The 13,433-nt window shown below is 42.3% G+C and overlaps 1 protein-coding gene across 1 annotated transcript in view; it reads right to left on the bottom strand.

The window, feature by feature from the left end:
- Window positions 1-276: 276 nt before the first annotated feature.
- The window catches only part of EMP2 (epithelial membrane protein 2), a 105,046-nt gene continuing 91,889 nt past the window's right edge, over window positions 277-13,433 (bottom strand). The window contains exon 5 of the mRNA XM_078663102.1: window positions 277-973. Within this exon, the coding sequence (XP_078519228.1) occupies window positions 789-973 (185 nt within the window). The 3' untranslated portion in view covers window positions 277-788. The remainder of the gene's footprint in view (window positions 974-13,433) is intronic.

The raw sequence follows: 13,433 nt of genomic DNA, 5'->3' as shown, positions 1-13,433 counted from the left end.
GGCGCCACCTCAGATTGCTTTTCATTGCCATTAGCTTTGGACATGGTATGGAGGGCTCCACAAAGAGCTTACTGAGAAGAATTTTGACACCAAATTGATGAAGGTGGACAATAAATACTGACAAGAGGATAGTCAGAGGTAAGTAATCCACTCTTACTTAGTCGCAAAACTATTCAGTGATTTCTTTGTAATATTAACAAAAGTAATAATTGGCCTGCAGAACATATGACTATTAAAACTCCCTATAGGATGAACTATTAAAAAAACGAACACACATTTGTACAAAAAGAACATTTTTACTGTTTTCTAAACATGTTTTACAGCAATAGGAGTCAGATGATCTTGACCACACGCTATTATAACATGAAAAGCAAGATACACATTTCTAGTTATGGCTTTCACACATCTGGGTGGGGGAGTTGGTGCTGTAAACATACACAAATAATTCCCTACGTTACAACTGGGCTAGCTATCATTCATGTTTCACATGTATCCAACAATTGGGGGTTGTTAGAATCTAATTCTAAAAAAAAAAATACTATCAAATAAATCTATTTCAAGTTGTAAAACATCATATAGGAAGGTTGGGCTTTTTCATACTTGTTCCTAGTATGCTTGTAGCAAATATTCTCTGTCACCTTTACAACCGATGGCAAGAACACAATACGTTTCCTCTTTTTAAAAAAAAACAATGCCTTGACTACAAAACCACATAAAAATGATTATATACAAAAGGGTTATTGGAATTTTTGGTTGTGTCCAGTAGTTCTAGAAATAGCTGCTGCTTTTTATTTACGTTTCCTTAGTATTAAGTACATGATGCTGCTGATTAGGGTAAAAGCAAATGCAACCCAGGCTAAAATGAAGGAGTATCCATAGGTCCCTTCTTTAAGGCCCCCTGAGTAATTCATATTGGCATGGAAATCATCGTGCTTGGCTGTATAAATTGCTGCTCCAATTAGAACACAAAGAGCTGAAACAAAAAATAAAAACACAGAAGTTAATTGATTGAAACAGGAGACAATGCAATAATCATTGCTAATTTGTGCCCATTATGACAACTTTCAAGATGCTGTTATGTCACAGAAACCATTGTAAATGTGTGGGCCATTAGATTGCTCTTCCAAAATCTCAACCTCTTTGTTAGACTTTGAGGTACCTGACAGAGAATCAGGCAGTTATCATTTCTATTGATTTAACAAGCGTAGGCATAGTCAATAGTTTGCGTCTTTGGGACCTTTTGGCTTTGCCAATTCCTTTTGGTGATGACTTACAGTGTCCGGGAACAAGCAAAATGCTTTTTCCCCATGCTGTGAAACATCAAGAAAAAAACTGCTACTCGTAGTCATGTCATTCTATTGATGAGTGCATGTGTGATGACGTAAACATGTGCATTAGTCATGACACATGCGCAGTCCACGAGAATGACATGGGTGTCATTTGCTATGATTTTTTATTTACCGAACCCAGACACCAGATGTTACTTGGGGCCAGATGTAGGTCGCCAAATACCGGTCGGTAACGGCTGATTTTGGCCGTTACCGACCGGTATTTGGGATTTGACATGTAGGTGGCCTTAATGTTACAGAATCGGTATATATACCGATTCGGTAAATTTACAGAATCGGTAAAGTACCGAATCGGTAAATTTACAGATTCTGTAAATCAATATGTAGGTGGCACTGTAATCAGTGCCACAGGCCCTTACCGAATCGTTATTTACCATGGAATACTATTCCATGGTAAATAACGAATTCCAGTGTACATGCACATCTGTGCATGTACACCTGTCCCATGTGGCACACAGACATGCCCTAAGGGCATGTATGTGTGTCACATGGCACACAAGCCAGAAACAGGGGTGCAACAGGGTGTCAAAGTGACACCCTGTCCCCCTTGTAAAATCGGTAATTTTACCGATTCGGTAATTACCGAATCGGTATTTGCTATTGAATCCTATGGGCTTCAAGGCCCATAGGAATCAATGGCAAATACTGATTCGGTAATTACCGAATCGGTAATTACCGAATCTTACCGATTCGGCATTTTTGCCGAATTTTTTACCTACATAGCAATTACCGATTAGTAAATACCGAATCGGTAAAATTCGGTATTTACCATTCTTAGTTCGGTAATTTAAAAAAAGTACGAATTCTTTTAACATGAAAATGCAAAATAAAAATAATTGACTGACTGGGTTGGAGGCAACAGAGTAGTGGGTGGAGGTGGACTTGAAAGCAGCACTTGAGGCTGAGAGCAACACAGGAACATTAGGAGAAGCACATGATATAGAGAAAAGCAGGAGTGCGTCAGAGAAGCACACAAGAGCAAAGTGGGTTGAAGAAGGAGCAAATGTGGGTCACACCAATGCCAGGGCCAAGGGAGAAGCACACAAGAGAGAGGGCAACATGGAACGCATATATTGGGGCGGCAGCACGCGGAATATAGCGAGAAGGAAAACACATGGGCTGTGATGGTGTGCTTAACCAAAAAGAATCACACACACAAACTATGTTTCCCAATGGAGACACCTCTTCCTCTCCATCCTGAACAATTTTGGCAATTATTCCCTTTAGCTTCCCATCCTGGAAAATGATTTACTTGGCCTTTCACAGGTGTAAATCTCTAGCTGTTTTCTAGACGAGATGGGGTCAGAAAATGTTTTGTGAATACCCAGAACTGTGTAGGTTTCTGGGTGTCCCCAAACATCTAGGATATTCCTGCCCTGAAAACCTACCCCGCCACTCAGAGAAGTAGATATATTAACAGAAAACTCTGTGAATAAATCTGTTTAGGAATGTAAGAACCAACATGTACCACTTTTCCTATCCTTAGAAATCATAAGTGTGTTCAGTCACTGAAAATAGCATAATTCAGGAGGGAAACGTGACTCTCGACCAAGGGCCTGATTACGACTTTGGCAGTGTAAGAGCGGGCTGCCATGCCACCATCCTGCTTCAACACCGCCAAAGCCGCCCGCTCGTTTACAAGTTTTCACATAGTCTGGCAGGCGGACGGCTAGGCAGTCTCCTGGCAGTGCCTATAAGAAAGGCACTGCAATGGTAGCATCAAAGGCCGTTCCTGAACAGCATGGACTATGCAGTCCATGCCATGCAGAAGTAGGGGTGCGTGCACAGAGTGGGCACAACATGTGCCCCCATGCATGCATCCCCATGCACAGGGTAAACAGGGTGCCCTGTAGGGCCCCTTTGTTGCCCCACCGCCAGCCTGTTTATGGAGGTATCATCTTCAAGAAAAGGCTAGCGGTGGGGAAACCCTTAATACACTGTCAATCTTATGCATCAATTTAAGTCAACAGTGTTGTGGATACCAGAATCATGTGGATCTGGATTGGGAGGGGTAGAGTAGCAGATCGAACCTGCATTAATAGACCCAAACAGCCCATATGTAGGATCTGAGCACACCTATTAATGTGACAATCGGAGCCGAACAAACAGTTGACACTTGTTGCTGGGAGAAGAAGCTTCCCCCCCATTGAGCACAAATCAAGTAACTTGGAAATGAACAGAAAATCGGTAGTGCCAAATCAGGACATATATATTTACTTTGGTTACACAGCTTGACACCTAAAGAGGTTGGCTGAAAACTCTGGTTTACCAAGTGATTGACAACTGTCAAATATTTCAATTCCAACTGTCAATATTTCAATTCAGTATTGTGTCTCCTAAATAGAAACAAGGTGGATCAAATAGAGGGAGCGCCATTCTCATGGCGACAGCGAGCCTTTAATGGCCTTTCTACAGTATTTGATTTGTGGAACCCTCCTCCGAGTCTTGAAAAGCTGGACCTTTAACTTGCAGTTACAATAACTTCCACCTTATAAATTGTCCAGCTGAGATTTAGTCAGGACACTGAGGGACTAAAGGGGTAACAGTTGTACATAAAAAAATAATAGGTAATCATTTGCAATTGAAGGTCTGTTGTGCCACTGGTTTGGGAATTAACTACAATGTCCTTTGTTTCAAACATAGGGGCATATTTACAAGGGGATTGCACCACTGGAGAGTCACTTATCACGACGCTCTGGTAGTGCAAGGCCCTGCACCATATTTTAATGGCTTAACACTGTTTTGTAAATATCATACCCTTTGATCCTGGCAAAGGGGCGGGCAATCGGTGTTGCTGTGGCCGTTGCACCGCAACACCCATTGCTTTTTGACGTTGCCCCAGATTTACAAGGATGTGTAAATCGGCGGCAGAGCCAAAAAATAACGCCCTTGAAAAGCAGGCATTAGAGTGGCGCAATGAGTAGAAGTACTTTTATTTCCCCACGTTTTTGCTCTTTCTATGTGTGTAGCATTTTGCAGCACACATAGAAGGAGCAAATTACCTTTAATGATTGTTTACGTGCAGGAAAGTGTCTCTTCCTGATCAGAAACAATCATTCCTGCAACACAGACACCCTTGTACCAAGGTGCAAGTGTGTCTGAGTTGCAAGGAATCATCCCTGCAACGCAGACCCCCTGCACCTGTGAAAATTAACAGCTGTGTGCCAATGGAGGCACCATGGGGCAAGTGTGTCTTCGTTGACGTTAGGCCGCTTTTTTTTAGTGCTGTTTCACTGAATGGATGCTTTGTGAACATGACGCATCCCTGTGTTTCTGAAATGGCGCAGCGCAGCAGTCCAAAATTTTGCAGCGCTGCACCATTTCTTTGTGAATTCGCCCCATAATATCAAAGTCAAAGTCAAAAAGTCAAAAAGTAGCTTTATTCGGTATCAATTTTAGAAAACCATAAAAGCACATTTTAAAATACAAGTACAGAGTTCATCATTATTCCTAAAATTCATAAGTACATCTGCAATATAAATTAATTCCATTAGGAAAAGAACAGTTTTAAAAAGACCCGAAGTGCCACTTACATATGACTGAAGATTTAAAAACTGTAATTCATAGATAATCTGAATCTCAACAAACATTTTAAAAATACTGAAATACTAAAGAGGGTGAACTCATCCTCCATCATTTGCAATTTCAGCAAGGCCGGTCTGCACTGTCTTAGGCCCCAGTGTCTGAGCAAGCCAAGTATGTACCTGTTCCTAATATTGGTATAGAATTTACAAAACATGATACAATGTAGAGCTGATAGTTGTGATACGTCATCACAAGGACAGAGAGGCAAAGGGTCTATCCAGGTGTTTGTCTTCGGAAAAGTCACCAGTCTGAAAAAGCTGCCAACTCTAAAACGGGTGAGCAGCATCCGTGTGAAGCAGCTTTGGGTGAGGGATAGATACTTCTGCAATCCAGGGCCATTTAACAGCATATGGTTGTGAATGACCGCTGTTTTCTTGCCCTCAAGTTGCCACCTGGAGTCTTCCAAAAAGGAGAGGCAGCTATCCACATAATATCTATATAGAAGGTGTTTTACATGCAAATCATACATTTTAAACTGTGCTGTAACCGCCCAGCAAATGCGATAAGGTAATGGCAAAGGATAATATCTGAGCAAATGGACGCATGCCGCTTTACAAGAAAATCAATAGACGGACAACAATTCAACTCTGTACCCTCCTGTATTTTCTTGTGATTTGTAGTCTATATACGCAGCAGAATCTCTAGCAATAGTCTTACAGGCCTCGCTTACCACTATGCCATATCATTCCCTGTCTCCAAAAGGTTTTTCCTGTGCCATTGTAAATGCTCTATTATAGGGACACAATGCCACATAGGCTAAGCCAACAAAACAAGAGAAAATTGCTACTGCTTAGAGGAAAATATCAAGTGCATATTCATTTAGAGTGGGCTGGGAACAGGAATTCCTCTCATTTCTGGAGGAAGTCCAAGTTTGAAGGAAACTCAGCCCAAAATTGTTTCTCCGGATCTTGCACTTCATGCATAAATTGGAGGACTTTCCATTAAGATCAAACTCTAAATCAGGTACAGTTTAGTGGGAGACATTGATGGTGTGTTGGTAGTAATTAGATAAACTAAAGAAGACGGCTCACAGACCTGCACCCTTGGCTTGAGCCAAAATACTAGGTTTGCGCTTCCGATGCGTCACTTTTTGTGACGCATCTGCGGCGTAAAACATGCGTCGTGTTGCGCACTATTTACAAAGTGGCGCATCTAAGCAGATGCGTCACTTTGTAAACCCCTGCGCTACATTTTACCTGCGTCAGGTATAATGTATGCAAAGGGTGCGTTCACACGCAAAAAGCCTCATAATAGTGACGCAGTGAAATCTGTGAGATTTCACTGCGTCACTTTTAGGACGCTGGTGCATCAAAATCTTGCGCCTGCCTCACAGCAGGCGTAAGACTGACGCAAGCCCTTTCACATGGGGCTTTCCCCATGTGAAAGGACGCATTGCTGGAGTTGCGTCACTTTTGTGACACACCCCAGCAATGCGTGACTTTTGCGCTTACAGTTACGTCAGAAATACGGACGTATCTGTAACTCCTTGCGACATGATGCGTCATATTATAAATATGACGCATCAATCATGTCGCAGGGAGAGCGCAGTGAAAAGTGATGCATCGCTGTTTTCACGCAGCGATGCGTCACTTTTCATAAATAAGGCCCCAGAGATGTATGTGGTCATTTCACAAGTGTCAAAGCAATCCAACTGCAGTACCTACCAGACCGGACGACTCAATTACTGAGGGTGTGCAAAATATTCCGTTCCGCTCATGGACTTGGTGGAATTTTGGCCACTTTGCGTTATCCTTTAAGACAGAGTTCTGTCCGAATTCCGCCAATTACCGTGTTGTGGAATTTTTCTCTTGCAAGGCTCCAGAATATTCGAGCTGGCAACCGCATGCTAGATTTGGTGGGTTGTTACTGGCATTCACGAATGGTCAGGCCATAGTGGGCACCGGGCAATCCCCCGGTGCGCCGCAAGGGTTAGGGCCGGTTTTGAGCCCCTGGGGGCTGATTTTGTTACAGGGCCGGCCCTAGCAAAGCGCTCGGCGGCACCTCTAACCCCACCCCCTGAGTGGGGAGGGGGGGCGGCCGAGCACTTTGACAGGGCCGGTTTTGGTTCCAAGTCCGGCCCTGCGAACAGTCACAGTCTGAGGGCTGCCGTTTGCATAGATTTGCTGCCACTCTAGTAGATTTTCTACTCGAGCAGCAGAAAATCAACTCGAATGGCTGCTTGCTCTTGCTCAACGCAGTACTGTTTGTGCTGATTTTCAGCTCTGCTTGCAGTGCCGGCGCTAAATTGCAGCGTGAGCTGCATATTTTCTGCTTGTCGGCAGAGATCCACTGAATCTCACCAAGTTTTTCTGTAACTATGTGGAATTCCATGGAGTGAAACTCCGAGAGCTCCGCCCACCCTGAGAATAAAACTCTACTTTTAACAGCAAAAAGATGGCAGGATTGTACATAAAATCATTTGTCGCATTCATTCTAAATGGATTTAAAAATGATGAAGCGATAACTATTTGACCTTATCAATTTTCAGGAGTAAAAAGTTACAAAGGAGGAGGCAGGTATTTTATGGTGAAGCTGATAAATGTTTCAGGTTTGTTTATTAAAATTATGCAGAGATGTTGAAGACGTAGCCCTTGGCCTGCACTACATAAAGTGTAACCATGCTAATTAAAAAAATTGCAAGATGTGTAAGTAAGATATCTTGCTTATATTTCTGTGTTCATGCTAAACTAGCATTCTTGTTGCCTATTGTACACATTTAAGCGCCTTGAGTGCAAGCCTTAACCACTGTAGTCCTCCAAGACATACTCTTTACGACTGTTCAAGGAGTTCAAGACTCCTGAAGGACTTCAAAGCTCCACCTGCTTTCGCAGCAAGAATTCACTTTAGACGAATATGCCCCAGATCATACTACCTTCTAGCAGTTCGATCCAAAGGCGACAGAAGAGCTTTGTCAAAGGTGCGCACAGAACGACAGCCCAAAGAACTACGGGGCATATTATCAAGGACCGGTGTTAAAATTATCGCCGTTTTATCGGCAGGAAACTGCCGATAAAAACGGCGATAATGGGCTTGATAATACGCCCTTGTAGAAGCCCATGTTCTTGTGTTAACAGTGATAATTTTAACACCGGTCCTTGATAATATGCCTCTGCGAGAGTAAAGGCTTCCTAGTTGGCATAGGAAGCTAATCTCACTTCCCTTTTACAACTGCATTGTAGCCTACAACACTTGTATTATGGCATACAGAGTACCCTACCCGCCGAAGTCTAAATGAGGCCTGAAGTCTTCTAACATCCTTATGACCAATCCCTTTAAAATGAAGTTTCTTTTCATTTCATCTTTTTTTTCTTCAGTTTCTTTGATGTTTCCCTGGCTTTCTTCCTTGGCCACATTGAATTTCACTGTCTCACATTCTCTTTCAGGTTAAATCTTTACTCTTCATTCTTTAATGAGCTTCCAAATATAAATTCAGCAAGCCAGTCTCTCCCTGTGCCTTTCAACTATGTTACTGCATTTGGTAAGAAAGATTAATCCGATTCCCAGCATGCATCCCTGTCAAAGTCCTTGTTCTTGGCATGGGCAATGCTATCCCTTCCTTGCTTCTCGCTATTCCCCAGCAATGGGTCTGTTCCACTCTGCAGACCCTTTTTTGTTCTGAAACCAATACATCTGGTCCCATCATGACCACTCTCTTTTCCATTCACTTCTTTTTTGGTAGCCACATTATTCATTTCAAGCGATGTTACCTGATCTACCAGAAACATCTCTCTACTCAAAATTTCTAGCTGTAGATCAAAGGGATTTAAGAGTGACAGGGAGCAAGGGGCAGCTCTGTCAGAATGGGCCCACATTTTGTCTTGTGAAATTATACCAGAGGCTTTTTTGCAGCCTCTCTTCCTCTGTGTAAATCGCTTCCACTTAGTATCAGATTTTATGCTACTTTTGTCTATTCATTAAACGATAACACCTTTTTACATTTAAGCAAGCTTATACCGAGCTTGCACTCTTGCTATCTTGCCATTTTAAATTGTTCCCCCCATATTTTTATATTGTTTTTTTTCTTTACTGGTCGTTCCCTGTGACATAAAGGACTTTCATGATCTTCTTGTCCTGTTTAGATATATGTATTTCATTTTCCCTTCAGAGCATTGATCAATCATCTTCAGTTCAATAGTGAGCTTTTAAAAAAAAAATGGAATGTGTAATGTGCATAACAGGGAAAGAACACTCAAAGCCTCTGTCCACCATAAGGCAAAACATAGAAGGTTTTTCTAAAAACCATGCAACACTTTAAAAGCATTTGGCTCTGAAATGGGGAAACCTTCAACTTCGAGTCGACCCCAAATGGCCTTGTAGCACATACGCACAGGAAATATCCAGCACTACAAACGAAAGACCCCTTAGTGCAACGATGATTAAAGTCAAGCGGAGTCTGGTGCACCAAAAGTTCTAAAACCTGTTTCTGTGCTAGAAAGATGTATACTTCAACAAATTCATCCAAAACTGGATCTCACTAGGACATACACATACTGAAGAACCAATGTGCTGTGTGGTCTGACCCCATTACCTAACTTTTTAAGTCCAGCAGAAGTTTCATGGGGGAAATGTGAGACCTCAGAAGGAACATCATTTGCAGGAGGGCCCAGCACTGTTACCAGCCACATCATGATAGAACAAGATATGGTGTTATCATTTTGCCCTGAAGCTCTTGAAAGATATCAGTCAACATGGCAGATCACATGAGGGTCATAAAGGACTGTGTTAATTACTGCAGTGACAATCTTCAAATGTTCCATGGGTGTAGAACAACCTACAGAGAAGGCTTGCACTGAGGCACTCATGGTGCTTGCACTCCCCAACACTCCTTTATGGAATATCTACGTTGTCCCTCTTAAGGTGCTTTACGCACATCCAATTGTTCACAGAAAGTTGGGTAAGGAGATGGGCGTGCCACAGACCCTGACTTAAGGGCATCTGGGACATGGTAGGAAATATGAATCGCAGATTAGATATTTAAGATTGTTTTTCGCTCTCAAACTCATTGACTCAACACTATCTTTCAGACATCATGAAGATGAAATCCTAGCTGCTCAAAACAAGCAAGAGACTGTTTTCCATTCAGGACATACAATAATCAGACCCTCAAGGATATCGCAATTCACAAAATTCCCACAATATTTATGAAATCTCGCTTTGGCCACGTAATTAAACTAACTTGTTGCGACAGCAAGCATTTACTCCCCCAAAAAACAAGACTAGATCTGCGCTTTCCAATCCACCTTTGCAAGTTAACAACTGCCAGCCCTGCCAACACTCTAGGACTGTTTACCAGCGTGCATGTACTGTATTTACTGCCAAATTACATAGTACTCGGAGAGAGTCACTCAAGGAACGAGAGGAGCGCACTAAGAACCAACTTGCCTTAAGGCGCCGAAAGTCTAAAAATAGCTTTTAGTGACATCTTTAATGTTCACTGCTCGAAAAGTGTAAAAATGGGACTTGTGTAAGTTTTAGCAATGAATGGCAGATACTGCAAATCTAGATGCAGAGCTTGAAAACACCACATAATCAAGCACATGCCTTTTCTGACGTCGGACCTCTCTTAGAATTAAGGAGGATAAATTCAGTCCTTTAAATACTCTTCTGTCCTGAAATGGTCTTCACTCTCACCTTTAAACACTGATGGACATATTTACAAGCCCCTATCGCCAACACAACGTCTCTTTCAGTGACGTTTTGATGCTGATAGGAGCCTTGCCTTATTTACCAGGCAGCGTTAAGCCCCTTAACGTGGCTTAATGCTGCCTTGTAAATAAGGCACCCTTTCACGCTGTGTTTAGCGTGAAAGGAGCGGGCAATGGATGTTGTGGTGAGCGTTCCACCACAAAAACCATTAATTTTAATGCTGCCCTCTATTAACAAGGGCAGTGTAAATAGGAGGCAGCGCCAAAATTAAGACCAGGGAAAACCAGGTGTTAAACAGGTGAAACAAAGAGAAATGCTTTATTTCTCCTTGTTTTTACTATTTTCATCCATGTGTTCTGCCTTTTGCAGCACACACAGAAACTGCAAATTGCCTATGATTGTTTATGTGCAGGAAGGTCTCCCTTCCTGCACATAAACAATTTTTGTTTTAAAAATGCTGTTTTTCAACTTCTATGTGTGCTGCATTGAGCAGCACACATAGAAGTTACAAAACAGCATTTAAAGATTGTTTATGTGCAGGAAGGGGGACCTTCCGGCACATAAACAATCTTACCCTCAAAACAGGCACCCTTGCACTATGGTCTGCTAAAATTAGCACCAGCACACATGGAAACGCAGGGCTGCACCACATTCTGGTAAATATGGTGGAGCCCTGCGTTTCTAATTTGACGAAGCATGTTGTTAGCCTTCTTGGCTTGATGACCCGCTTTATTGTAAATATGTCCCTGGATGTCCAGATACACCAAGTTTGTTTTCACCTGTCCTTTTAAGCATCCAACACCACTGACACATGGTATAGTTCAGGCAAGGTTTGTTCGCACCTGACTGCCAGAGTGACCACCGCACTTCGTCTGAAGAGGTAATCCTACCCTCCTTACCTGAGTTATAATAGCCCACCTCCACTGTACCCCCTCCTTGAGTTCTCAAAAGCCCTTGCTATAAAATGCTATCCTCTCATGCACTGTATCCCCATGGCCTTTTATCTTTGATCTGACCATAACTTGTACTTCTTTTATTTTTGTTAACCCCTGCTTTTGCACAGCACTTTCTTGCTGCGCAGCTAACTCCATGCGTTAAAAATAGCGTACATAAGTGCTCAGTTTTGACAGGTGTATGTATGCATTATTCATAAAGCGCAAACCTAGTCCAAACCCAGTGGGGTGCTAAATAGGGCAAAGCCACAGTGTGTGATCGGAGGGGGTACCTAGGGGCCTATGAGTGAAATTTGTCTGTTACTGCAAAAAGATGTAGTGTTCTTTAAAATGGTGCGTCTTGAGAAATTTATAAAAATAGACTATATTTTGATTTGTTGCAGAGGTACACCATAGGGTGGCATGTGCTTTTAAAAGATTGGCTTGCTACTTGAATGTAACCCTTGCCCTCGTTGCTGTCAAGGGAGGTATCACCCATAAGGAGCATTGGGTTCCCATTTCAAAATGATGAGTCAGTCTGCATTTTGATGAAGGTTTACTTTGGGATGGTGGTGAAAGTAGAGCTTTGGTCTTAGATTTAGGACCCAGTGACTGGGGGTGTAAGTTCCTAGGCATTACACAGGATTGCAAATCCTCGACCAAATGGTTCCTGTTGACTCATCCTTCTAGAACTCTCCTCAGCCTTCGATACGGTCAAACATGAAAACCTGTTAAACCTCCTGGAACACAAAATGGGTCTATCAGGGGCAGTACTAAGTTGGTTTACCTCATTTCTCCAAAATCGGACAAAACAATTCAAAGTCAATAAATCCTTGTCCAAACCAGTGCCAGTGACATTGGGAGTCCCACAAGGTTCCTCACTATCCTCTAAACTGTTAATCTCTGCATGGAACCATTCACTGAAATTCTACAATCCTCCAACGTGCAATATCACATGTATGCAGACGACACACAACTATACCTTAAGATCCACACCTAGAGAATATCAAATTGCTTAACACAATGCTCAGAAATACCCAAGTCTGGCTAGCAGAAAATCATCTCAAACCCTCCATTGTGGACTCAGCGAAGTCACTGGGAATAACATTGGACAGAAATCTTAACATGCAAAAACATATCAGTAGTGCTAAAAAGGGAGCAAACTTCCAGATACACACACTACGGAAAATGAAACCCTTCCTACCACCCAATGACTTCAAGCAAGCAGTACAAGCTCTAATTATCCCTAGAGTAGAATACGGATGTGTCTCTCTGTGCGGCCTACCCAAAGCTTCTACGGCTCCATTATGAGCCTCAATCAATGCAGCAGCAAGTCTCATAACTGGGAATGTGTGTAATCCTGATTTATTTGTTGACCTGACTCATTGAGTTCAGCAAGATTCCTCCTTCCTGTATAGCAGGAAACAAACAAACTCTCAGACACTTTAAACATGACTATTTCAAATTGGAATACTCTGCTAAACAATTTCCATTGATTTAAGGCTGTAAAGGAATGAGTACAAGTAAAATAAAGTGCTGCAATAATGCCACAAAAAACAATTTTCGTGCCCCAAAGCATGCACATCCATGCCACAATATCCTCGGGGGTTCTGAATAATGTCACTCGACTGGTCCAAGACTCAAAAGTGACGGATCTTCATTCCAAGAGAAGTATCGAAGAGGTGTTTATAATTGGATTAAAGAAGTGAGTTCAGTTTTGTGCTGCAGAAACATTAAGAAGCTCATGGCAAAGTTCCAAGGATGCTTGTCACGCCCTGGTTCTATTATGGTAACAAAAGTGTGTAACCCTTTGGGCCTTCAAAGCTGCATTTTCAGAGTACCTTATCCAAAGGTATTTAAAACTGCTCTGACTTTGTGATACAATCCGGCTCTCTGTTAGATGTTTCGTGTGTTTATCTCA

Source organism: Lissotriton helveticus, chromosome 10, assembly GCF_964261635.1.
Source record: "Lissotriton helveticus chromosome 10, aLisHel1.1, whole genome shotgun sequence".
Classification (NCBI taxonomy): domain Eukaryota; kingdom Metazoa; phylum Chordata; class Amphibia; order Caudata; family Salamandridae; genus Lissotriton; species Lissotriton helveticus.
This window is presented reverse-complemented; position numbering and strand designations above follow the sequence as displayed.